This window comes from Jaculus jaculus, chromosome 5 (genome assembly GCF_020740685.1).
Source record: "Jaculus jaculus isolate mJacJac1 chromosome 5, mJacJac1.mat.Y.cur, whole genome shotgun sequence".
Lineage (NCBI taxonomy): Eukaryota > Metazoa > Chordata > Mammalia > Rodentia > Dipodidae > Jaculus > Jaculus jaculus.
In genome coordinates, this window is record NC_059106.1 from 91609998 (window position 1) to 91636051 (window position 26054).

General features: G+C 42.0%; 1 protein-coding gene across 5 annotated transcripts; it reads left to right on the plus strand.

Annotated features, from left to right (window-relative positions):
* The first annotated feature begins 684 nt into the window (after nt 1-684).
* Serbp1 (SERPINE1 mRNA binding protein 1) lies at nt 685-25775 on the plus strand. Of its 5 annotated transcripts, XM_045149595.1 has the most exons (9): nt 685-912; nt 985-1104; nt 4890-5040; nt 5591-5731; nt 5843-5932; nt 6767-6886; nt 15685-15862; nt 23408-23581; nt 25376-25775. In XM_045149595.1, the coding sequence occupies exons 1-9, from the start codon at nt 792-794 to the stop codon at nt 25430-25432; spliced, it is 1152 nt and encodes a 383-aa protein (XP_045005530.1). In that variant the 5' UTR covers nt 685-791; the 3' UTR covers nt 25433-25775. The 5 variants fall into 5 exon arrangements, with proteins under 5 accessions (XP_045005530.1, XP_004663268.1, XP_004663272.1 ...); XM_004663211.2 differs by having other exon boundaries at nt 685-1104; XM_004663215.2 differs by having other exon boundaries at nt 685-1104; nt 6812-6886.
* The last annotated feature ends 279 nt before the right edge of the window (nt 25776-26054 follow it).

Below are 26054 nucleotides of genomic sequence, written 5' to 3' on the forward strand. Positions count from 1 at the left end.
GCGCCTCGTGGACGCTGGCCCCGCAAGAACCGCGACGCCCACGGCCCACGCCGCGGGGCGGGGGGGGGGGGCGCTCGCGGGCGACCCTTGCTCAGGCTCGGGGTCCACGTCCCGGCGACCAAGGTACAGCCCGGCGGGGCACACGACCCCCGGGTCGCGGCCAGCGTGCAGGGCGGATGCACCCAGCGCCCCGCAGCCTCACCTCGTGCCCCCTGCCAGCCCCCTCCCCCACCCCCACCTCCGGAAGTTTGTGAAGCTCCCGCCGTGAGCTCTAGGAGTCACCTTGACCCTCGCCGAGAGCTAGGAGAAAGTTGGTCCTGGCCCGCAGGACGGCCGCGTGAAACCAAAGACTGAGAACACTTTCGTGAGCCAAAGATGCCGTCACGTTTTCCTGTTTTCAGGGTAGCTACGGACCTCCTGGGGAGTTTAAGGGTGACAAGAGCAGGTGGCACAGCTCCGCCTTCCACCGCGCTTACCCCCCCCCTTCGGCTAGCACGCTTCACTCGTTCTGTAAGATCCCACCTCTCAGGCGCGCGCGAAGAGTTGTCGCGCGGTGCACGCTGGGAGTTATAGTTCCTCAGCGGACAGCCGCCTCAGGATGAGCGACGGTGGCCTACATGACCCATGCTGCTGTGCGGCTCTGGCCGCCCCCGGATATGTGCCTGGCGCCGGAAGAGAAGGCGCCCCCCCTCTGTCGGCCCGGCCATCTTGTGGGAAGAGCTGAAGCAGGCGCTCTTGGCTCGGCGCGGCCCGCTGCAATCCGTGGAGGAACGCGCCGCCGAGCCGCCATCATGCCTGGGCACCTACAGGAAGGCTTCGGCTGTGTCGTTACAAATCGATTCGACCAGTTATTTGATGACGAATCGGACCCCTTCGAGGTACTGAAGGCAGCGGAGAACAAGAAAAAAGAAACCGGCGGGGGCGGCGTTGGGGGCTCGGGGGCCAAGAGCGCGGCTCAAGCCGCGGCCCAGACCAACTCCAACGCCGCCGGCAAACAGCTGCGGAAAGAATCGCAGAAGGATCGCAAGAACCCGCTGCCTCCCAACGTCAGCGTGGCTGACAAGAAGGAGGAGACGCAGCCGCCCGTGGCGCTGAAGAAAGAAGGTAAAGCCGGGCTGGGGAGCGGGGAGCCGGGCACGGAGGAAGAAGGAGCGCTGCCGAGGTCTCACTTCTGCAGGCTTGGCTGCGGGGAGCGTGCTTCTGGAGGAGCGGCTGCTGCAGGCCCGGGCGTTCCCGCCGAGTCCTGGGCGGGCTTTCGGGCCCGCGGCCGCTCCTGGGCACAGCTCTGCTCGGCGTGCCCCTGCGAGGTGCCCGGTCGGTCTGAGGCTCCTGCCCTGCCATCTGGTCCCTCGATGGAACGGACGCCCTCGTGCAGAGCCAGGGCTCGGAGCTGACCCTCGAGTGTGCTTGAGGCTGTTAAGATACCATGGAGGAAGCTCCTGCTTGGGGTCCCACGTGCGTTCTTTTGGCCCTCCCCTCACTTTATTCCAACCTTATTGTAACTTAATGGAGTGAGTTCAACTGGTTGGAAAAGAGGAATTTGGCTCCACTTTTGAGTTTTGAATAAAGACGGGTCGTTACAGGACCTCCCTCGTGTGGACTCCCTGCATTCTCCAGTTAATGTAGCTTGGCCTGGCCTGGGCCTTGTGGGTGAAATGTGTGCTGAGGCTGTCACAACATCCCGGCAGCGTAGCCCCCTGCTTCACATGTGCGTGAAGCATGGTCAGAACTTCATTGACAGTGTGCTAACTTCCAGGGCATTGTATGCCTCCTACACTTGTTTTTGATTTTTTGCATTCTTGTTCATTACTCATTGGTTGCGGGTAAAAAAGCACAAGGATTGGGAATAAGAAAGCATGTGTGATAAATAGGTAGGAGCAGGACCTAAGCTCTGAATCTTTAATATTGCAGTTAAGTCGAAATTACCCTTTATTGTCACATACTCCTAAAAGTTGGCTTCTCATTAGCTTTGGAGTTTTTTTTTTCTTTTTTGAGAACTTTTAAGAGGCTTGGGATTTAAAAACTAAGACTAAGTGGTGAATGAGAGAGAAGAATCCTTGTGCTAGAATTAAAGATTTGGAGGGGGAACATAGTTTGAAGTATTAGAAGGCATGTATACATCACTTAGCCCAAAGGATCTACTCAGCCACTTATTCTTTATGACATTGTGTAGTCTACACAGTGAATCAAGTATCTAATTGTGTTAAGGTACACCAGTGTATTTAAACTGCTGAAATATACCTCGGTTATAGTTCAAAGAACGTACATGAACAAGTTGAGGCTACAACAAATCCAAAATACACCAGAACACTTTTTGGAGTGGTGGTGCTGAGGGTGGAACACAGGGCATGGGTAGGCAAATGCTCTGTTTTTCACTTACATTCTCCAGTCCTCAGAACATTCAACAAATGTTTTTTAAAACAGGGTTATAAAAGTAGGAAAATCTGAATGAAAAGTAGCCATCACCTATCAGTATGTTCTGTGTGTAGTGGTAATTGATACTTTGTAAACGATGTCCACACCTCTTCATAGTGGAAGAGTTGTTACCCTGATCATGTTGCCTTGATTAACAGACTCTGTCACAATGCTAGACATATTTTAGAATGTCCTGTTTACCTCTTGTGAATTTGGTAGCTTTTCAGAATTGGCCACTAACTCCAGTGGAGATAGCTTTCAAGTATAGGTAAGGTAGGATTGTCAAAAGAAGCTTGGGTGTTTTTAAATTTTTCTGCCATTTTTTTCATCAGGTGAGTTTTGTTTTTTAAATGATGCTGGTAATGAAACCTAGCATTTTGCATACTAGGCAAGTGCTCCCCAACTGAGCTACACTCCCAACCCCAAGATAAGCCTAAATTTCAGATTTTGTATGCCTAATGTTGGCATATGGGTGGGGAAGTAAGCCATTGGTCATTGGGTGTGCTGCTCTTGGTGTGGTTATCATTATAAGGACTGGTTCTATAGCTCCGCCCAAATACACTATACATCTGATGAAATTTATTTAAATGCCTGGATGTAAGATCTACATTCATGGCCTATCCAGAGAGTTAACAAGGCATGAATTTTAAGTTTTTTATGAAAGAGATTCATATTTACTCTTTAGCTGTAATTACAAGTATCTGAATAAATGGTTAGGTGCTGATGCTTTTCCATTTTCTTAGAATCATTGAAATAACAAGATCGAGCGCCAATCCCAGCACCCAGGGAGGCAGAGATTAGGAGGATCTCTGAGTTTGAGGCCACCCTGGAACTACAGAGTAAGTTCCAGGTCAGCCTGGGCTATAGTGAGACTCTACCTCAAAAAGATCTCACCCCCCCCACCCAAAAAAAAACGTAGCATCAATTTCTCAGCTGTTTTAATATCAGAATTGGGAGTTATACCTCAAATCTTACGTATTTAACCATCAGTCTTGCCTAATGCTACCAATAATTCCTATTGGTTCTTTTTATGAACTCAATAGGTTATCAGAAAAAAATGCAAAAATCAGTAAATGCCAAAACTGTCATTTATCACAAGTTCTTAGTTACTCCCACAATCTTGCTTAAAGGAAGAGGGTCTGTTTTTGAAAATTTAAGAACAAGATACTTGTTAGGGCAGTTCTGGAAAAAAGACCTGCCACCCATACTAAGCACCACTAATGGTTACATAATAGTGTTTTTTAAAGTTAGATTTTGGGTGTGTAATGCATATATGATACCTTTGTACACATATTTGCACTTTGGATGTTATATATCTGTTTAAATAGCTTTTGCTTATTTTGGGCATGGGAGTTGGGAATAGGTCTTTTTAATCTAAGCTGGCTTGGAATTCACTATGTAGGCCAAGGTGGCCTTGAATTTTTGATCTCCTGCCTATGCTTTTATGGTGCTGGGATTACACAGACCACCATGCCTAGTTCAAATAGCTATTTTATTTATTTATTTTTGAGGTAGGGTCTCACTCTATCTCAGGCTGACCTGGAATTCACTATGTAGTCTCAGGGTGGCCTTGAACTCAGTGATCCTCCCCACCTATGCCTCTCAAGTGCTGGGACTAAAGGCATGTGCCACCACACCTAGCTCAAATAGCTTATTTTAAACTTGGAGTTTTTTTTTGTTTTTTTTTTTTTGGTATATGTGTGTGTGCCATTTGTTTTTCTTACTGGCAATTTCATGTGTAATCATGGGTCTCATACTGTATTTTCCCCTCAGGGTCATATGGAATAATGTGAGTTTTGCCCTTTTAAAAAATATTTTTATTTATTTAAGAGAGGGAAAGAGGCAGAGAGAGAGAGGGAGGGAGGGGGAGAGAGAGAGGGAGAATATAGATGCGCCAGGGCTTCCAGCCACTGCAAACAAACTCCAGATGCATGAGCCACCTTGTGCATCTGGCTTATGTGGGTCCTGGGGAATCGAACAGAGGTCCTTGGCTTTGCAGGCAAGTGCCTTAACTGTTAACTGTTAGGCCATCTCTCCAGCCCAGTTTTGTCCTTTTTGAAGGACATACCTAGTTAGTGCTTGGTTATTTATGAGTGGTTTCTGGTGTTTTTAAAGCAAAAAATGTGTCACTTGCCTAAAGTCATTTTATATTTTGTCAAGGTAGGGTCTTATTCCAGTCCAAGCTGGCCTCCATCTATCTCATAGTGATCCTCCTACCTCAGGCTCTCAAGTGCTGGGATTTGGACCACCATATCCAGCTGCTTGAAATCTTTTAAGGTAAAAATTTTGTAGTGAGTCTGACTTCCTGAAAAGGAAGAGGATACTTACATCGAAAAGATTAGTTGTTGAATAAGAATTTGTCTAAAGTACTTTGTTATACATTGAGGGAGGGGTGCCCATTGTTTGCCTTAATGCTCTAGGCCTGAACTTGTATTGCAAAAATGATTTGCTTTTTGTTGTTTATTTATCATAAGGAATAAGACGAGTTGGAAGAAGACCTGATCAGCAAGTTCAGGGTGAAGGAAAAATAATTGATAGAAGACCAGAAAGGCGACCGCCTCGTGAAAGGAGGTTTGAAAAGCCACTTGAAGAAAAGGGTGAAGGAGGCGAATTTTCAGTTGATAGGTAAGATTTTTTAAAAAAAAAATCTTTGTTTGGATTTTAACGTGAATAAATTAGGCACAGTAGTCTTGTTAGTTTTTCAGTGAAATTTGTGCATTGTTATGTATGTATACACATGCAAATTAAGGTCTTGTGATAACTATTTTGATTTGATGGACAATTTCTTTAACTCCATCTTCCCAGTTACTGAGTTTAAAAGAACAGTGCTATTGATTAGTTGCTTATAGCAAAACAAATCACTCATTCATGTTAGATGTGTTTATTTTGAAGTGTATTGGTGAATAGCAGTTTTGCTGACAGGACAGAGCAGTGAGTGACTAACTGAAAGAGTATGCCTTACCAGCAAAGTTTTACAGGATGTCAAAACTTTTCATGTTTTATGGGGGAATCTTCCTAATTCTGGTTTCCTTCATGTGTTTAGAAATAGACATGGGTTTCCTAGAGCATTTATTTAGCTGTTGGGTTAAGAGTCAAGCTTCTTCTATATTTTTGATCCTTTTGATGATTTCCTTTTTTGAAACTTGAAGTTCTATTTTTTTTATTTGTGTTGTAGACCGATTATTGACCGGCCTATCCGAGGCCGTGGTGGCCTTGGAAGGGGTCGAGGAGGCCGTGGACGTGGAATGGGCCGTGGAGATGGATTTGATTCTCGTGGCAAACGTGAATTTGATAGGCATAGTGGAAGTGATAGATCGTAAGTCTTATATTGGTTGTTTTATTTTTTAGATTTTAATGTTCTTATTTAATTTAAACAAAATTTGAATTTCTAGAACTAAAGAGTATAATGTTAACTGAGTTTTGTTAGTTCTTTTTCACATTACAGTGGCCTGAAGCATGAGGACAAGCGTGGAGGTAGTGGATCTCACAACTGGGGAACTGTCAAAGATGAATTAACGTTGGTATTCTGATTTTTTTAAAAGTTTAATAATATAAATCAAATTTAATCTGGCTGTTGCAGAACTCATCAGTTGTATTAAATTTTGCCTGAGGCAAGAATGTTTTTCATTTCAAAGTTTATAATGTCTTATGGGATAGGTTCAGATTATAGTGTATAAAATAAGTCATTTTTTTCCCACTGAAAAATAATTGATAATTAAATATAATTTGTATGCTTTTTTTTTATATGGCTAAATGTAGCTTTTTCTGGGATCTTACATTGAGATTACTTGGGTATTGTGTTTGTCCATATAGTAGTTCGTATTCTACTTTACCTAGTTTACTTATTACCGGATTAGTAAGACAATAAAATTTTGGTGTTTGATTTTTTTAAAAAAATTATTTATTTATTTATTTGAGAGGGGCAGATAAAGAGAGTGGGCACACCAGGGCCTCTAGTCACTGCAAATGATAACCTTGTACATCTGGCTTATGTGAGAGCTGAGGAGTTGAGCCTGGGTCCTTTGGCTTTGCCAGCAAACTCCTTAACCAAGCCAAATTGTTTAATTTTTGATAGTCTTGTGGCCCTGGTTGGGTTTGAACTCACTATGTAGTTGAGGATGGCTTTGGACTCCTGTTCTTCTGCCTCCCAAGTGCTAGAGTGCTCCACCTTGCCTTGTTTTAAAAGTGCAAACTAATTTAAAAGCTTATGTTGACTTCTCTTTTTTAGAGGTGTACTGGGTAATAGATTAATTAGGAGTGTGTAAAAGAATGTGATTTTGTTTTTTATAAAGGAACCCTTCATATACATGTAAATGGACCTAGATGCCTTTCTTTTTCTTTCTTTCCTTAGAGAGTCCCCCAAATACATTCAGAAACAAATATCTTATAATTGCAGTGATTTGGATCAATCAAATGTGACTGAGGAAACACCTGAAGGTGAAGAACATCCAGTAGCCGACACTGAAAACAAGTAAGTGGTTTTTGTGTGATGAAATAGTGCTCTAATATTAAAGTCCATTGTTCTTTTTTGTTTGTGTGTTTTTGGTTTTTCGAGGTAGGATCTTGTTCTAGCCCATGCTGACATGGAATTCACTGTGTAGTCTCAGGCTGGCCTCAAACACAACTTGTGTTTTTATTTGATCGCTCTGACTGGAGAGACATTTTTGTTTTTGAGACAGGTTGTTGCCATGTAGATCAGCTGGACCAGGAAATCACGATTCTCGTGCTTTAGATTCTTGAGTGCTGAGATTACAGGAATGTAATATAATGTCATTTTACCATTGTCCATTATCTTGGAAGTTGAGGCATACACATATTAGTAAGGCCTAGTCTACTTTGTTTGACTGGAAAGGAGTAGATAGTTCTGGTAATGGCAATTAGGTCCCAAGATAATGAAGAGGTGAGACTAGAAGCTGAAGTTGGGGAGTTTTCTAAAACTGCGACATTGCTGTACTTAGAAGTCTTAAGTGCAAAGTAATTTTGACATTTACAATTAGTTCCATTTCTGTTTTTTCTTTTTTTGGATTTCCAAGGTAGGGTCTCCCTCTATCTCAGGCTGACCTTGAATTCATGGCACTCCTCCTACCTCTGCCTCCCAAGTGCGGGGATTAAAGGCATGCGCCACCATGCCTGGCCTCTCTGTTTTTTCGTTAATATGGATTTTTTTGGGAGGGGGAGGGTAGAGGTAGGGTCTCTCTGGTCCAGGCTGACCTAGAATTAACTATGTAGTCTCAGGGTGGCCTTGAACTCCTGGAGATCCACCTACCTCAGCCTCCTGAGTGCTGGTATTAAAGGCATGCGCCACCATACCTGGCTCACTGTCCTTTTTTAAAAACTTCTTTTTGAATTACTGAGTTTATTTAGGGATAAATCATAATTTGCCAGGTTTACTTAGGGGAAAAATTGCTATCCACACACACCTGAAAAATTGGGCATAGAAGCCCCTTAAATAACAGACCAGACAGGATTAAGAAACAGTAAAGGACTCAGAGCTAAAAAATCATACATGTAATAAGAGTGAGAAGGGTTAACCCCAAAGCATGACACAGAAGGCTGGAAGAAAAATACCGAGGCCAAGGAAGTATTCTCCCTTTCCCAGCCAGCGGCTGGAAAGAGGGCAGACTCACTGTGGGTGTTTAGGGCAGGTCATAGGACAAAAGGAAGAAGAGAAACAGCGTCCACCCCAAGCCTCCCCGTGAAAGAAAATTAAGAGAGTAAGTAGTGATGGCTTAAGAATAGGAGAGAAGCTGGGTATGATGGTTCACACCTTTAAATCTCAGCCCTTGGGAGGCAAGAGGTTGGAGGATCACTATGAGTTTGATGCCCACTGAGTTCTAAGCCACTCTGAGATAGTTACTTCCAGGTCAGCCCTGGGCTAGAGTAAGACCCTGCCTTGAAAAACAGCAACAAAGGGCCAGAGTAATAGAGTAATAGTGTAACAAAGTAACTAGGAAATTAAGATGAGAAATGGGTAGTAAATAGTTACATCCATGGTTAATCCAAATTTAGAGAAATTACACAGGTAGTAGCATGTCCAGAGTTCAGAGGAGATACTCACATGGGTAGATCTTGAGTGTAAGGAAAATAACACATGTGGTAGGCTTGGAAATTAAAGAAAACACATACATAAAATTAAAGTGAGAAGTTACCCCAGAGTATAAGGCCGATAGAAGGCAAGCAGGAAACTACCCATGCCAAGAAGAAGTGCTCCCCAACCCACCCAGGCCTGATAGGGGAGAGCCAGACTTCCATGCATCCATACCAGACAGATCATAGGACAGAGAAGAAGAAAGAGCTGACTTTATTAATGTTCATTTTCTGTTAAGGTTGAAGACTTGGCTTTTTTCTTTTGTTTTTCTTTGCTTTGCCTTTTTCTTTTCTCCAAGGCAGGATCTTACTCTATCCCAGGCTGACCTGGAACTCAAGGGAATCCTCTTACCTTGAGTGCTCAGAATAATAAAGGCTTGCACATCCCCCTCAGCCTTTTGTGAAATTTGCATCAACCCAAGCCAAACTTAAATGTCAGTCTATTGTTAACACATGTTAACTTCCAGGCTAGCCAGGGTTACATAGTGAGACCATGTCTCAAGAAGCAAGCTGACCTAGAATTCACTATGTAGTCTCAGGCTGGCCTTGAACCATGGTGACCTCGTACCTCTGCCTCCCGAGTGCTGGGATTAAAGGCATGTGCCACTATGCCCAGACCTGCCATATATATATAATTGACACGTAACATACCTATTTATGGAATACTGGGATATTTCAGCATATGTAGTGTGTAAAGATTAGGTTAGGGGCTGGAGATGGCTTAGTGGTTAAGGTGCCTGCTTGCAAAGAAAGGACCCAGGTTCAATTCCCCAGAACCCACGTAAGCCAGATGCACATGATGGCACATGTGTCTGGCATTTGTTTGCAGTGGTTAAAGGCCCTGGATTGCCAATTTTCCCCCTCCCCTCAAATGAAAAAAAAGGTTTTTTTTCCAGTTTTTTGAGGTAGAATCTCTGACCTGGAATTTACTATGCAGTATCAGGGTGGCCTCGAACTTAACCTCTGCCTCCAAAAAAAGATTAGGTTAGGATAATTGGCATTTTTATTACCTAAAATGTGAATTTTATGTATTGTGAAGATTCACAGTTCTATTTTGAAATAGCAGGTTAATTATTGTCTTCCATACTTCTATAGAACATTAACTCTTTCCACCTAACTGTACCTGTTGGTCATTCTCTCTGTCCCCCCCTTTATACTTCCAGACCCATCCCCCCCTTCCCAGGTTCTGGTAACTATGATTTTGATCTAATCAGTAGACATGTAGATTGATTCCCTGTCTTGGCTACAGTAACTAGTGAATGCTACAGTAAACATGGGTGTAGATGTTTTCAGTGTACTGATACTGTTTCCTTTGGATGTGCTATAGAACTCTTCAGGTAAGACATGGGTGTTGTCATCTTGAAGTCAGAGCAGCTATGATAATCCACATGACTTGACAGAATAAAAACTCTTAAAAGATTAGGTCAGCTAACACTCTGAAGGGAGGCATCCACCTTCTCTGAGTATACATAAACAATTAACAGTTGCTTGCAGGATTATCTTTGGTGGTTGGCTATCTATAAGTTGATACTCTCCCAGAGGATATGGAAGTGATTACTAATTTGTGAAGATAGGGGAAGATCTTTGGTATAGCTATCAGTTGCCTGTGTTCCTGGAAGTAATCCCCAATTTAAACTATTGGTTCAACAGGATGGACATGGATAGAATTATTTCTTTCATCTGTTGTCAGGGCCCTGTGTTGAGTGAGTAGAAATTTATTCTCATCTCCCCAGGAAAAATTAACAGGGATAAATGAATATCCTGTAGTGAGACCCATCTACTTAGTGTAGGTTGATCAACTTCTGGTGTTTTGGAACAGAACTTTGGTAAATACCCATTTCCCATTGTGATTGTACTGATCTGCATTTCTCCTATCAGTGTATGAGACACTGTCTCTGCATCTTCGTCTTGACCACCATTCTTTTTCTTTCTTTTATTTTTTAAATTTATTTGCAAGCAGAGAAGAGAGTTTGGGCACACCAGGGCCTCTTGCTGCTAGAAATGAACTCCAGACGAACATGAGCCACCTTGTTCTTCTGGCTTTACTTTATTTTATTTTTGGTTTTTCGAGTTAGGGTCTCACTCTAGCCCAGGCTGACCTGGAATTCACTATGGAGTCTCAGGGTGGCCTCGAACTCATGGCAATCCTACCTCTGCCTCCTGAGTTCTGGGATTAAAGGCATGCGCCACCATGCCCGGCTTCTTCTGGCATTATGTAGTACTGGGGAATCAAACTCAAGCCATCAGGCTTTGCACCCAAGTTCCTTCAACTGCTGAGCCACTTCCTTAGCCTGTTTCTTTTTGATACTGGCCATTTTGACTAGAGTGAGATATTTCATTATGGTAATTTTTTGGAGACAGGGTCTTTTATAGTGGTGGATAAGTCTCAAACTTCTGATGTTCCTGCCTCCTTCCCAAGTGCTAGAATTTTGCAGTTGTGTGTTACCACATGTGGTTCATCTCCTGCTGGCCTTTTTGTTTTTTTTAAGGTAGGGTCTCACTCTAGCTCAGGCTAACCTGGAATTCACTATGTAGTCTCAGGGTGGCCTTGAGCTCACAGTGATCCTCCTACCTCTGCCTCCCAAGTACTGGGATTAAAGGCGTGTGCCACTACTTCTGGCTCATGTTGGGTTTCTTGCATGCTAGGCAAGCACTCTTCCAACTGAGCTATATCCCCAGTCCCATTGTTGTGATTTTTATTGCGCTAACGACTAGTACTAGTAGTGCTGAAACTTGTTTTATACACTTGAGTTATTTGTGTATCTTCTTTTTTTTTTTTGGTTTTTGAGGTAAGGTTTCACTCTAGCCCAGGCTGACCTGGAATTCACTATGGAGTCTCGGGGTTGCCTCAAACCCACGGTGATCCTCCTACCTCTGCCTCCCGAGTGCTGGGATTAAAGGCGTGCGCCACCACGCCTGGCTTGTGTATCTTCTTTTGAAGATAACAGATCATTTGCTTTTTTTCCTGTTCTTTTGGGTCCACGTCCTCAAGGCCCTAAAGTATGTATCACATTTGCTTGAATCTGATTTTACTTACTTAAGTAAACAGCGTGAGTATGAGTGTGCCAGTACAAATGAACTCTTAAACACATGTGCCGCCATCTGTCTTTATATGGGTATTGGAGAATTGAACCTGGTTTGTCAGGCTTCATAAGCAAATGCTGTTAACAGCTGATACATCTTCTCCAGCCTTTATTTACTTATGAGAGGGAAAGGGAGAGAGAATGAGTGCTCCAGGACCTTTAGCCACTGTAAATGAACTCCAGATTCATGCCCCACTATGTGTATCTAGCTTTGCATGGGCACTGGGGATTGAACCTTAGGTCCTTGGGCTTCACAGACAAGTACCTTAACTGCTAAGGCATTTCTGCAGCCCCTGAATTTTTGTTTTGTTTTTCGAGGTAGTGTCTCACTCTAGCCCAGTCTGACCTAGTATTTACTATGGAGTCTCGGTGGCCTTGAACTTACGGCGATCCTCCTACTTCTGCCTCCTCCCCAGTGCTGGCATTAAAGGTATGCGCCACCACACCTGGCTCCTGAATTTTTTTAAATAAAAAACTTGGTTAAAATTACATAATCCCTTAATCCCTCCACCACACTCACACTTTTGTTTTCTTAGTATGCCCTGCTCTGTAGATGTCCTTTTTTCCTCCCATCACCTACCCAAGCCTTTTGGTGGGCAAGTCCTCCAGTAGTCACAGCCATCTGAAGAGACTTAATTTAATAAAAAATGAGAGCAGGGCTGGAAGATGGCTTAGTGGTTAAGGTACTTGCCTGCAAAGCCTAAGGACCCAGGTTCTATTCTCCAGGTCCCATGTTTGCCAGATGCACATCGTGGCACATGGATCTGGAGTTGGTTTGCAGTGGCTAGAGTTCTGGCACGCCCATTCTCTGTCTCTTCCCCTCTCTCAAATAAATAAATAATAAAAGATTTAGAAAATTTTAAAAAAATCTAGTTTGTAGCCAACCTTGGCTATGCAGTACTAATATATGCATTATAGAAAACAATTTAATGGGCTTAATATATATATAATATGTGCATGCAGCCAAACAACAGTAGTAACTGCCCTCATAGGGTTTATAACCTTCCCAGCCCCAAACTTTGTTTTTTCGAGATGGGGTCTCATTCTAGCCCAAGCTGACCTGGAATTCACTGTGTAGTCTCAGGCTGGCATCAAATTTACGGAGATCCTTTTAACTCTTGAATGCTGGAATTAAAGGCATGCACCACCACACCCTCCTCTTTTTTTAATTAAATTTAAATTTCACATATATATATTATGGCAGGTTACTCTTATCCTCTTTCCCCTGCTTCCGTTAACCTAGGAGCCCTCTGCAGTGGGTTATGATGGTATTCATTGGGGTCATGAAGGCCCCAGTCCTGTGGGGTAGCAGGGAAACTATGCCTCAGTATTCCTATCCGCTCTGGCTTTTGTGATTTTTCTGCCTTCTCTCTCTCTCTCTCTCTCTGGTTTTTCGAGGTTGGGTCTCACTCTGGTCCCCCTGACCTGGAATTAACTGTCATCTCAGGGTGGCCTTGAACTCATGGCGATCCTCCTACCTCTGCCTCCCGAGTGCTGGGATTAAAGGCGTGTGCCACCACGCCCGGCTCTGCCTTCTCTTGCAATGTTCCCTGAGCCATGGCAGGCCTGCTAGCAGTCTAATTTAGTGTTGAGTTTGGTGTAGCCTCTGGATTTCTGCTTTGGTGGGTTTTGATTGATCACTGTGTCAGTCACCATTGCTCTGGAGCTTCTTGTTAGCAGTAAGTGCAATATTCATGTCACCACTTCTAGATGTGGTAGAGATGGCATGTCTCAAGTTGTTAGCCCTAGGATTTTGACTGGGTTTTCAGTATCAGGCATGAATTCTCTCCCTTAGAGTGGTCCTCACTTAGAATTAGCAGTGGTTAACCCTTGTGACAAACATACCACAAATATACTAGTGGGTGCATGTTGCCTGGGTGGCCAGTTCTATTGTTTTTTCTCTCTGTCTCTGTCTTGGTTTTTCTAGGTAGGGTTTTGTTCTAGCCCATGCTGACTTAAAATAGGTTATGTAATCTCAGGTTGGCCGTGAACTCACAGTGATCCTTCTACCTCTGCCTCTCAAGTGCTGCGATTAAAGGCATGCGCCACCATACCTGGCTTTGTCCTGCTTTTTTTAGGGTCATGTCCAAAATATCTTTGTTGTGATTATTTCCATGGAGCATTTCTTCTCTTTTCATTCTGAGTTAATTTTTATATGTAGTGAGAGAGATCTAGTTTCATTTGCTTAGATAGAAAAAAACTTATTTCCTAGCAGTATTTATTAAAGACACTATTCTTTTCCGGGTATATTCTTGGTGTCTTTGAAAGTCATTTAACTAAAATCAGTTGGTACATGGATTTGTTTCTACTGTTCCATGGAGATATGTCTTACACAGGACAGTTGGTTCTCACCCTATGTCCATATCAGTTAGGGAGGGTATGCTCTAAGTTTTTCAGGAAAATTGCTTTTTCATAGCCGTTGGTAGTGGTGCACATTTGTAGTGCCCATACTTGGGAGGTGGATGTGGAAGGAAGATTTAGAGTTTGTGGCCAACTTTGGTTATATAATAATTTTGGAGCTACATATGACCCTATCTTAAAAATTAAAAATTACTATGAATTAATACTCTTTTGATGAGCCACTATAACTGATGAGAGGAAACTTTATTCTAATGGCTATTTGGGCATGAGGAGAAATGATTTACTAATGGGGTAGACCAAAGTAAATAATGTTAGGATATGTTTTTCACTTGGAATAATGATACATATTATTTGGGGTAACTAAAACAGTTATTAGTGGCATCCAATAGTATTTAACACATCTTTGCCTTTATTAAACATATATGATCATTTCCAGAGTGATCTGCAAGGATTATAATAGTTTGTCAGAAGGAAATGGGTCATCAGTAGACTATTGGGAGGAAGTCCTTAGCTTAGGGCCCAGGAGTGAAATTGGGGATGATGATTCTATAGAAAGAAGGTAATGATGTCGTCAGAGCTGTAAAGTAGGAGAACACTAAACAGTATTGTGTCTTTAATGTGGAAGTGTAAATCCACGTTACATATAGTTACTTATTTGGCCCTAATTGCAGTCCTTTAAGGTAGGTGTCACTGTGGCATGGAAAAAGGTGTGGGACTTTCCAGTTTTGACAGTTGGAATTGATAAAAGGACAGTTTTTCAGAGCTTCAGTTTTCTTGTAAGCTGACAAACTTGACACAAAAAGTCCTGTTCATTCAATGTACTTGTCCTAGGCAGTCTTAAGAATTTGTCACAGTAAAGAACATCAAAGGAGATGTTTTAAGTACCGATGCAAACTAAATCATTTGCTATCTTTGAAAAGAAATAGGACTCCCAATTGTTCAATGATAATTTGAAATAAAGATTAAACTAAGGTATAGGAAGGACCCTTACGCCTCTGTGCTTGCTCTTCTGTACAAAGGGGAAAGGAGAGAGCAATTGTAGTTACATAATTACATGGGTAACCCAGTGTTTTGTAGACCAGTGAAATCTCAGTCTCTTGTCTATGGTTAGAAAAGATGGAGTTGTATATATAGATTTTCAGGTTTGTAGAAATTTGGCTTTTGGTATATTTTGCCTTGAATACTAGTTGCTGTAAAAGAGCAACAATAATAGACCTACCAGGTATTCTAGATCATTACTGTCACATATGTAACAGGTTATGTAATGTGGAGAATCATAGAAGGCAAAAATAAAGATAGGCCAGTATTAATTGTGTGAGGTTACAGTTTAAAGCGTGGTTTCAAAGAAATGCATTCTAAGCCAGGAATGGTGGTATACAAATTAATCCCAGGCAAGAGGTAGGAGAATTGCCGTGAGTTTGGAGTCATCCTGGACTAGAGTGAAATCCTACCTCAGAGAAAAACAAAACAAAATGAAGAAATTTATAGTAAGGCAAATGCAAGATTTTATTACTGATAAGCTCATTTAAGACTTGAAAGTAAATTGTATATATAGGTTATAGGTCAGTGAACAGTAAACTCCTCTAGCATATGAGCCATTGGATTACAGAGAAAACTGATACCACTATTGGGTATTTCTTTCAAAAGATTACTAACAAGCCAGGATTAATTCAAAATATTTTTATGTATATTAAAGCAGCCATTTATAAGGTATAAAACTGAAATATCTTTTTCACAGGGAGAACGAAGTTGAAGAGGTTAAGGAAGAGGGTCCAAAAGAGATGACTTTGGATGAGTGGAAGGCAATTCAAAATAAAGACCGAGCAAAAGTAGAGTTTAATATCCGGAAACCAAATGAAGGTGCTGATGGGCAATGGAAGAAGGGATTTGTTCTTCATAAATCAAAAAGTGAAGAGGTATAATTAATATTTATGTTTGAATGTGTTCAGATATGAATTTTTGCTTTAACTTTCATGTGAGTGATATTTAAAAAAAAATTTTATTTGAGAGAGTGCCAGGGTCTTCAGTCACTGCAAGTGAACTTCAGACACATGTGCTACCTGTGTGCATCTGGCTTACTTGGGTACTGGGGAATTGAACCTGGGTCCTTAGGTTTTGGAAGTAAAAACCTTAGCCGCTAAGCCATCTCTCTAGCCTTGATGTTTTTTTAACTTATGGGGTCATAAATACAACAGCCACTTAATGTCTGGAAGACAGTGTTCTAGAGCATACATTCTTCCCCGTCCTCTGGCTCTTGATTTTTTTTTTTTTTCCTGCTCCTTTAGCAATTTCCTGGAGCATTGGTGGGAATAATACTGATGTCTCATTTAGCACTAAGCAGTGTTCCAAACCACTCCTCACCCTTCCCCATCCTCTGGCTCTTAAATTCTTTCTGCCCCCTCTTAATGGCTTTGTTCCCCAAGCTTTGGAGGGGCTTACTTAGCACTAAACATTCAACAATTACTTGTTAGCATTTAGATGAGTTTTGAGTTAAAAGTTTGGTTTATATTTTTCAAGTTGAACCTGAGAATCTTAGGACAGTTGCACTAGGTTAGAAATTGATGTTTTCATATTGTTTCACCTAAGGTGCCAGTGGCTGCTACTACTGCTTTTTTTCCCCTTCTTCTTTTTTAAAGCAGGGTCTTTAATGTATCCCAGGGTGGCCTCAAACTTCTGAACTTTGGGTCCACCTGCCCAGTGCGTGGTTATAGTCTACATACATGTACTACTGCACTTGTTAGGCTTTGTTGGGTATTTAATCCAGGGTTTCATGCCTGCCAAGCAAACACTACTAGCCTGTCTACATTCACTTTTTTATTATTTTATTTATTTATTTGAGAGTGAGAGAGAATAGCTGTGCCAGAGCCTCTAGCCACTACAAACGAATTCCAGATACATGTGCCACCATGAGCATCTGGCATTCATGGGTACTGGGGAATCAAACTGGATCCTTAGGCTTCATAGGCAGGTGCCTTAACCACTAAGCCATCTCTCTAGCCCTACATTCGCTTTTTTGTTTTACTTGTTTTGTTTTGTTTTTAGGCAGAGTCTCTCTCTAGCCCAGGCGGACCTGGAATTCACTGTATAGTTTCAGGGTGGCCTTGAACTCACATCATTCTGCTACCTTTGCCTCCTGAGTGCTGAGGATTAAAGGTGTGTGCCACTACTGCTGGCTTGCATTCACGTTTTAACACTATCTGCCTATGCTAGATGATCAGGACTCAGTAATTTTCTTTTTTTAATTGAGGAATAATGTCTTTTAAAGGCAGGAAACATGGAAACCATTGAAAATATTTGAGAAAGTCACATTGGTAGCTAAGGCTTTTGTAAGTAACTCTTAGCCAAACAAATTACATTACTTCTTTGGATAAGTTATTTTTCTGTTAGCTTTATTTGACCTTTCTGATACATTTATTTATTGATTTCATAAGTTAGGCTATGCCAGAAATCCAGAGAACAAACCTTGTTATCCTAAGGTCAAGTGAAATGTTGGGGAGCCTTCCTGTATATAATTCAGTGAAACCGATTACTGTTTGTTTTTTTTATTATTTATTAGAGAATGACAGAGAGAATGGGCACACTAGGGTCTCTAGCCATTGCACACAAACTCCAGGTGCATGCACCACCATGTGCATCTGGCTTATGTGGGCACTAGGGAATTGAACCTGGGTGCTTACACTTCAGAGGCAAACACCTTAACTGCTAAGACATCTCTCCAGCCCTCATTACTAATTTTTAAAATTTATTTATTTATTTGAGAGACAGTATAGGTGCTGTAAACAAGCTCCAAATATATGCGCCCCTTTGTGCATCTGGCTTTATGTGCTGGGGATTGAACACAGCATACTACAATAAGCACATGCTCTTCCCCTGACCTATAACCCAGCTTTCAATAATTTTTTAATGCATTTTATGTTATTAAACATAGATGGCTGAGGCAAACTTGGGAAACATTACAAGATTGAATTGAGGTTAAGCAGACTTGTTTTTCTAAGTTTGGAGAAGGGGTGGCTTTTGACATTTACTCTGTAAAAATGAGGACAGTGACTTAAGTTAAATAACACATTTTGTTTCATTAGAATGGGCATGCCAGGGCCTCTAGCCACTGTAAATGGACTCCAGGCTTCCAGGTGCATGTGCTTCTTGTGCATCTGGCTTACATGGTTCCTGGGAATCAACCTGGGTTCTATGGCTTCGCAGACAAACACCTTAACTGCTAAGCCATCTCTCCAGCCGTCTTCCTTGTTTTCTTTTGGCAGAATTAGTCTAAGCTGACCTGACACTCACAGGCATCCTCCTACTTCAGTCTTCTGAGTGCTGGAACTAAAGGTGTGCACTACCAGTTTCATTTTAGAATGCTTTTTTTTCCTATTTACTGCACATAAATTGTTGGTCTAAGTAAAACACTTGTGCCCCCTTGTTAATCTAGCTAACATAGGTCCTGGGGAATCAAACCTGGGTCCTTTGGCTTTGTAGGGAAAAGCCTTAACCGCTAAGCCATCCCTCCATCCCACTCTTCTTTTTTTGAAGAACCTGATTGGGGAGACACACACACACTCTCTCTTCCTCCCTCCCTCCCTCCCTCCCTCCCTCCCTCCCTCTCCCCCTCCCCTCCCTTCCCTTGCCCTCCCCTCCCTTCCCCTTCTCCTTGCCCTCCCCTCCCCCAGCCTTCCACTCCCCTCCTCTCCCCTCCCTTCCACTTCCCTCCTCTCCCCTCCCTCCCCCTTCTCCCTATATATATGTCCATCCTTCCAGAGGGAGAGTAAAGCATTCTGAGAAGTGTAGTAGTTCTATACTTCTGGGTCCGGTAATTTCCCTTAGCTTGTCTCTCTCCCTCTCTTTTTCTCTCCTACCCTATCTCCTCTCCTTTCTCCTCTCCTTCTGTTGCAGTCAGGTTCTCATTGCTGGCAGAAATCACCCAACTAAGAGCAGCTTGTGGAAAAAGGTTTATTTTGGCTTACAGGCTTGAGGGGAAGCTCCACGATGGCAGGGCCAATGATGTCATGAGCAGAGGGTGGACATCATCCATTGGCCCACATAAGGTAGACAACAGGAACAGTAGAGTGTGCCAAACACTGGCAAGGGGGGAAGTGGCTATAACATCCATAAACCCATCCCCCATAATACAGTAATACATTCCCTCCAGCAGGCGTTAATTCCCAAATCTACATTAGCTGGGAATCTAGCATTCAGAACACCTAAGTTTATGGGGGACATCTGAATCAAACGACCACATTCTGCCCCTGGCCTCCATAAACTTATAACCTTACATGATAATAATAATAACCTTAAAAACCCATAATGGCACAGAATAAACAAAAGATGGCATTGGGCATAGCAAAGGAATAGTCAATCAATATAAGATTTAAAACAAGCAGGGCAAAGCATCAAACTGTAGTTTTAAGTCCAACAACTCTAGCCAGTGACAAATCTCCAAGTCTGATAATTCTAACCAACAAGAAGTCTGGCATTCCAATTCCGCCCCTCCAGCTAGGCTTACCCACAGTCCTGGAAAACTTCATCCAGGGCTGGCAGCTCTCTTTGGCAGCCATCTCTCGTCCCAGCATCTCCACTGGGTCTCCGCTGCAATCCACGGTTCATCCTCATGGCCCCATGGGGTCTCCATGCAGGCAACCAACAAAACCTGCTTCGCACTGCCCATGGCCATTTCCAAAACACAAGACTGCACTGCAAACTCTACTGCATTTCTAATACTCCACAATACCAGGTAGGGTGCTATTTTGTTAATCCAGGGGGTTAATAAAGCCGACTTTGAAGAACAGGATACTCCTGAGCACTCGGGCCTCTTCAAAAGAGTCTACATCCTTCCTGTTGCCCAGTGCAGGTTAGCTGGCCCAATCTCAATGGTTGTAATCTCTCAAACAATTTGCAGGTGAACAAGTAGCAATTTAGACCCAAAGCTCTGAGTTCAAGGCCACTGTGAGACCACATAGTGAGTTCCAGGTCAGCCTGGGCTAGTGTGAAACCCTATTTTGAAAAACCAAAAAAAGAAAAAACTATTTTGAATTATCACACTGCCTAGATTAATATGAAAGGGATTCACCCAGCTCCTTTCGCTTTCTGCTGTTTTCATTTATTTGCAGTCAGCCCAAATCCAGAAATAGTAAATTTAGAAATTCAGAAATCTACAATCCATAATTGCATGCCCTTTTGAGCAGTGTGGTGAAGTCTGTCCTTCTCCACTCTGTTCAATGTGGATCATTTGACCAGTATGCCACCCTATATGCACCGTTTACCAGTTAGTCATTCAGTAAACAAAGCATAGTTTGGGGGTTATCTGGTTTTAGGTCTCCCTGGGTGATCTTGAAATGTATCACCTACAGATAATGGGGGATTACTGTATTATACAAGGTAGGTGTATAATTAGAACATTATAAAATATAAAGTTGGTTTTGAATAGTTTTGAATTCGGACATTCTTATTTATCAAACCAGTTATATGGGCGCAGACATCTATTGTCCTTTTGTTATACAAATAAATAATTGTTTAAACATGGTCTTAGTGGTATTTATAGCCTTATTTGGAATGTTTAGGCCTTCAGTGTTACATCATACTGAAACTGTCTTTATCATAGATAGACATGAGGTGGTTCAGAGAAGTGAAATATGAGGGATTGAATTAACCTTGATTTATTTGTTTTGTTTTTTTCGAGGTAGGGTCTTGCTCTAGCCCAGGCTGACCTGATTAACCATGTAGTCTGAGGCTGGCTTAAATTCACAGCGATCCTCCTACCTCTGCCTTCTCAGTGCTGGAATTAAAGATGTGTGCCACCATGTCCAGCTTTAATTAAACTGTTGACATAGCCCTCATTAGAGCTATTCTTTATTATTGTAGATGCATAAAAGTGGCTTATGGGGTTTATTTTCTCTAGAAATTGATGTAGAGATTAGGAATGTACCCTAAATGTTAAAGCTTACTTTTTGGGTAAAAGCCTCCAGGTAATTCAGTAGTTTGTTGATTTAAGCTTGTTTTGCTTCTGTGTTTTACAAAGTTGATGACTGGATGTCAGTTGTTTGAACCTAGCAATCATTGTTTATATATATTTAAGAGAAAGAGACAGAGAGAATGGCCACGCTAGGGCCTCTAGCCATGGCAAAAGAACTCCAGTTGCATATGCCACTTTGTGAATCTGGCTTTATGTGGGTACTGGGAACCTTAGCCTTTGCAGGTAAGTGCCTTAACTTTTGAGCTATCTACAGTCCAGTATTCAGAAAATTTTAATTTGCTAGTTACTTTGTAGATTTACACATTTTAGGTTTGTAAAAATACTTATTTGAGAGAGTGAGAATGACTGGGAAGGCTAAGGCATCCTTCCTGCCACTGCAAACAAACTCCAGTATATGTGGGTACTGGGAAAATGAACCAGTGTCCTCAGGCTTTGCAACCAAGTGCCTTTCACCACTGAGAAGTATTCCAGTCCTTTTTTAAGGTTTTTTTTTTTTTTTTTTTGAGGTAAGGTCTTGGTCTAGCCCAGGCTGACCTGGAATTCACTATGTAGTCTCAGGGTGGCCTTAGAACTCATGGCAATCCTACCTCTGCCTCCTAAATGCTGGGATTAAAGGCATGCACCACCACACCCAGCCCTTTATTTATTTGAGAGGGAAAGGCAGATAGATAAATAGATACATGGATACTGGGGAATAGAACCTGGGTCCTTTGGCTTTTCCAGCAAGTACCTTAAGTGCTAAGCCACTCTCCAGTCATACTTAGGTTTATTATTATTATTATTATTTTGTTTATTTATTTATTTTGGTTTTTCAAGGTAGGGTTTCACTTTAGCCTAGGCTAACCTGGAATTCACTATGTAGTCCCAGGGTGGTCTTGAACTCTCAGTGATCCTCCTACCTCTGCCTCCCCAGGGCTGGTATTAAAGGCGTGTGCCACCATGCCCAGCCTGTTAAGGTTTTAAAAAGGGTATTAGAACCTTCTGTTGCCTTCAAATTGACTTGGCATAGTACAAAAGTATGACATTAAGTTGGGTGTCAGAATGTGGATACCTGGATGCAACAAAATAATGTCTGCTTTATTCTTCTATTCATTTCCTCTCTTTTTAAAATTTTATTTAATTTTTGTTTATTTGAGAGCCAACAAACAGAAAGAGGCAGAAAGAGAGAATGGGTGCGCTGGGGCCTCCAGCCACTGCAAACGAACTCCAGATGCGTGTGCCCCCATGTGCATCTGGCTAATGTGGGTCCTGGGGAATCAAGCCTGGAACTGGGGTCCTTAGGCTTCACAGGCAAGCGCTTAACCACTAAGCCATCTCTCCAGCCCTTCTTTTATCTTTTAAAAGTATTTGAGAGAGGGGGAGAGGCAGAGGCAGATATAAAATTAATGCTGCCGGTCCTCCAGCCACTGAAAAGGAATTCCAGACACACATGTGCCACCTTGTACATCTGGCTTTACAAGGGTACTGGGGAATCAAATCTGGGTCTTTTGGTTTTCTGGGAACTGCCTTAACCACTAAGCGATCCCCCCCACACACACACTGTTTGTTTATTGTTGAAGCAAAGTCTCTCTGTAGTCAAGACTAACCTGGAACTCACTCTGTAGTCCAGGCTGGCCTGAAACTCGTGTATGTCCTCTTACCTTAGCCTCCCAAGTTGGAATTAAAGGCATTTTCACCATGTCTAGCAACTTGTGCACTTCTAAAGCTTTGCTATTAATATAATGTAAGTTGGTTAGGAAGGACAAACTCATCATCCCTTTAGAAAACAAGATTATACTTAGAACAAGAAATTAATGAATTTAATAAATTAATTCCAGCTAGAAGATTAATAAGTTATTTTGTTTTGGGATGTTTCCATTGACTGTATGTGGACAGTAAAACTTAAGAATTCACATTTGCGTGGGACCTGGTTTTGAAAGAGTATGGATGAGAGATTAGCATTGTCACTAGTAACAACAACCAAAAAACCTTAATTAAGCACAGTGTCCAAGCATCTTTTTCAGATACTCACATTGGAATACTAATCCCAAGGGTACATTTAGAGTGTATTTAGAGCCAGGCGTGGTGGCACATGCTTTTAATCCCAGTAGAGGTAGGAGGGTTGCTGTGAGTTCGAGGCTGCCCTGAGACTACATAGTGAATTCCAATTCCAGGTCAGCCTGGACTAGAGTGAGACCCTACCTAGGAAAACAAAATAAATAAAGTGTATTTAGAACTCAGATTGAATATTACCATTCAGGTCTAGAATGCAGACTAAGCGTTTTGTTTGGCTGTGATTGTATGCCTTTAATCAAAGGCTGGATCACCTGCCATTCAGAAAAGGTTGAGGGCTGTGTTACAAAAATTGCTAATCCAAGATCAATGCAACTGGGCCCCAAACTGCCTGAGGAGTAGTAGATGTGGGTTGGATAGTTCATCTTTTGGGGAGAAAAGGTGTATGGAAATTTTGTAGTTTTTCTATTAATTAACATTGATGTTCAATTTACATTTTTAGGCTCATGCTGAAGATTCGGTTATGGACCATCATTTCCGGAAGCCAGCAAATGATATAACGTCTCAGCTGGAGATCAACTTTGGAGACCTAGGGCGCCCTGGAAGGGGTGGTAGAGGAGGACGAGGTGGACGTGGCCGAGGTGGACGTCCAAATCGTGGCAGCAGGACTGATAAGGTAGGAGGCACAAGCAAAGGGGTCATGAGTATGAAGCCAGCTTCGGCTGGTAAGACTTTGTCCCAAAAATCAGGGGCTGGGAATGGAAGCTCAGAGCACTTACTGGATATAGGCAAAGCCTTATGTGCAACACCCAGCACCTCAGAAAACTACAGAAATGTGCTGGAGAGATGGCTTAGTGGTTAAGGTACTTGCTTCCAAAGCCAAAGGACCCAGGTTCAGCTCCCCAGGACCCATGTAAGCCAGATGCACGAGGTGGTGTATGCATCTGGAGTTTGCCGTAGCTGGAGGCCCTGGTATGCCCATTCTCTCTGCCTTTCACGTTCTCCCTTTCTTTCTCAAATAAATAAAAATAAAATATTTTATTTATTTTTAATTTTTTAAAAGTTTTTATTAGCATTTTCCATGATTATAAAAAATATCCCATGGTAATTCCCTCTCCCCCCCACTTTCCCCTTTGAAATTCCATTCTCCATCATATTAACCTCCCCAGACACAATATTTTTAAATGTGCACTATCATGCTGGCCATACCTAGGTTTAAAACAATGACAGAATGGGCTGGAGAGATGGCTTAGCGGTTAAGTGCTTGCCTGTGAAGCCTAAGGACCCCGGTTCGAGGCTCGGTTCCCCAGGTCCCATGTTAGCCAGATGCACAAGGGGGCGCATGCGTCTGGAGTTCGTTTGCAGAGGCTGGAAGCCCTGGCGCGCCCATTCTCTCTCTTTCCCTCTATCTGACTTTCTCTCTTTGTCTGTCGCTCTCAAATAAATAAAAATTGAAAAAAAATGACAGAAATTCTTCATAAACTCATTAAGCACTTGTTGAGAGCCAGACATGATGACAAAGGCCTATAATGCCAGTTCTCAAAGGCCGAGGCATGATAGCAGGTTTGAGGCCAGTCTAAGGTACATAGTGACACTATCTCTCAAAGAGCTTAAAAATAAATGAGACTTTTGCCATATTTTGCAATTTCATTCTGATTTATCTTTTTAAAATTTTCTCAGGCTGGAGGGATGGCTTACCTGTTAAGGCACTTGCCTGCAAAGCAAAAGGTCTTGGTGCGCCTCTGTGTCTCTTTCTCCGTCAAATAAAATAAAATTGTCAAATTTTTCTTTATTTCATCTTTTAAAAAAGATACTTTATTTATTAGAGAAATGAGGGTGCACCAGGGTCTGGTTTAGTCCCATCTGGTTTATATGGGTACTAGGTATTCTCACCTAGGTCCTTAGGCTTCACAGGCAAGCACTTTAACCACCAAGCCACTCTCCAGTCTCCTGATTTCGTCTTTTTTTAAAAATTAATTTTATTTAATTTGGTTTTTCGAGTTAGGGTCTCACTCTAGCCCAGGCTGTGACCTGAAATTCACTGTGTATTCTCAGGGTGGCCTCAAACTCACAGTGATCCTTCTACCTCTGCCTACCAAGTGCTGGGATTAAAGGCATGCGCCACCGTGCCCAGTTCTGATTTCATCTTTTAAGTAAAAGTTTTGATACACCTTACATAGGTGTTGTGTTTATTTATTTGAGAGAAAGAGGATGGACACACCAGGGCCTTTAGCCACTGCAAGCGAACTCCAGATGCATGTGCCCCCTTGTGCATCTGGCTTCTGTGGGTCCTGGGAAATTGAACCTGAGTCCTTTGTGTTTGCAGGCAAGCACCTTAACCACTAAGCCCATCTCTCCAGCCTGTATTTTAACTGGAAAATGTTCAGTCTCTAAATGTCAAACTGGCAACATATTTTCATGAGAATTGTGGTTAATTTTGATTTGTCTTTTTTTTTTTTTTTTTTTTCAGTCAAGTGCTTCAGCTCCTGATGTGGATGACCCAGAGGCATTCCCAGCTCTAGCCTAACTGGATGCCACAATACAACCATGGTCCCTTTGTGGACTTTCCTGTTCAAAGCTTTTGCATGCTTAAGGATCCCAAACGACTAAGAAATTAAAAAAAAAAGACTGTCATTCATACCATTCACACCTAAAGACTGAATTTTATCTGTTTTGAAAATGAACTTCTCTCGCTACACAGAAGTAACAAATATGTTAGTCAGTTTTGTATTTAGAAATGTATTGGTAGCAGGGATGTTTTCATAATTTTCAGAGATTATGCATTCTCCATGAATACTTTTGTATTGCTGCTTGCAAATATGCATTTCCAAACTTGAAATACAGGTGTGAACAGTGTGTACCAGTTCAAAGCTTTCACTTCATTTGTGTTTTTTAATTAAGGATTTAGATGTTCCCCCACTACAAGCTGATTTTAAACATTGGACATGATACTGGTTTTAATACCTGCTTTACGTTTTCACACGTGGTCAGTTGGGACATGTAAACTTTGATTTATCAGGTTTTATGCTGTGTGGAATACTAACTATGTATTTTAACTTTTTAAAATATTTTCATTTTGAGGGAAAGATCTTTTTCAGTTCTCATGAAGCTATTTATATATGCTAAATCTTTATATACAGAAATATCAG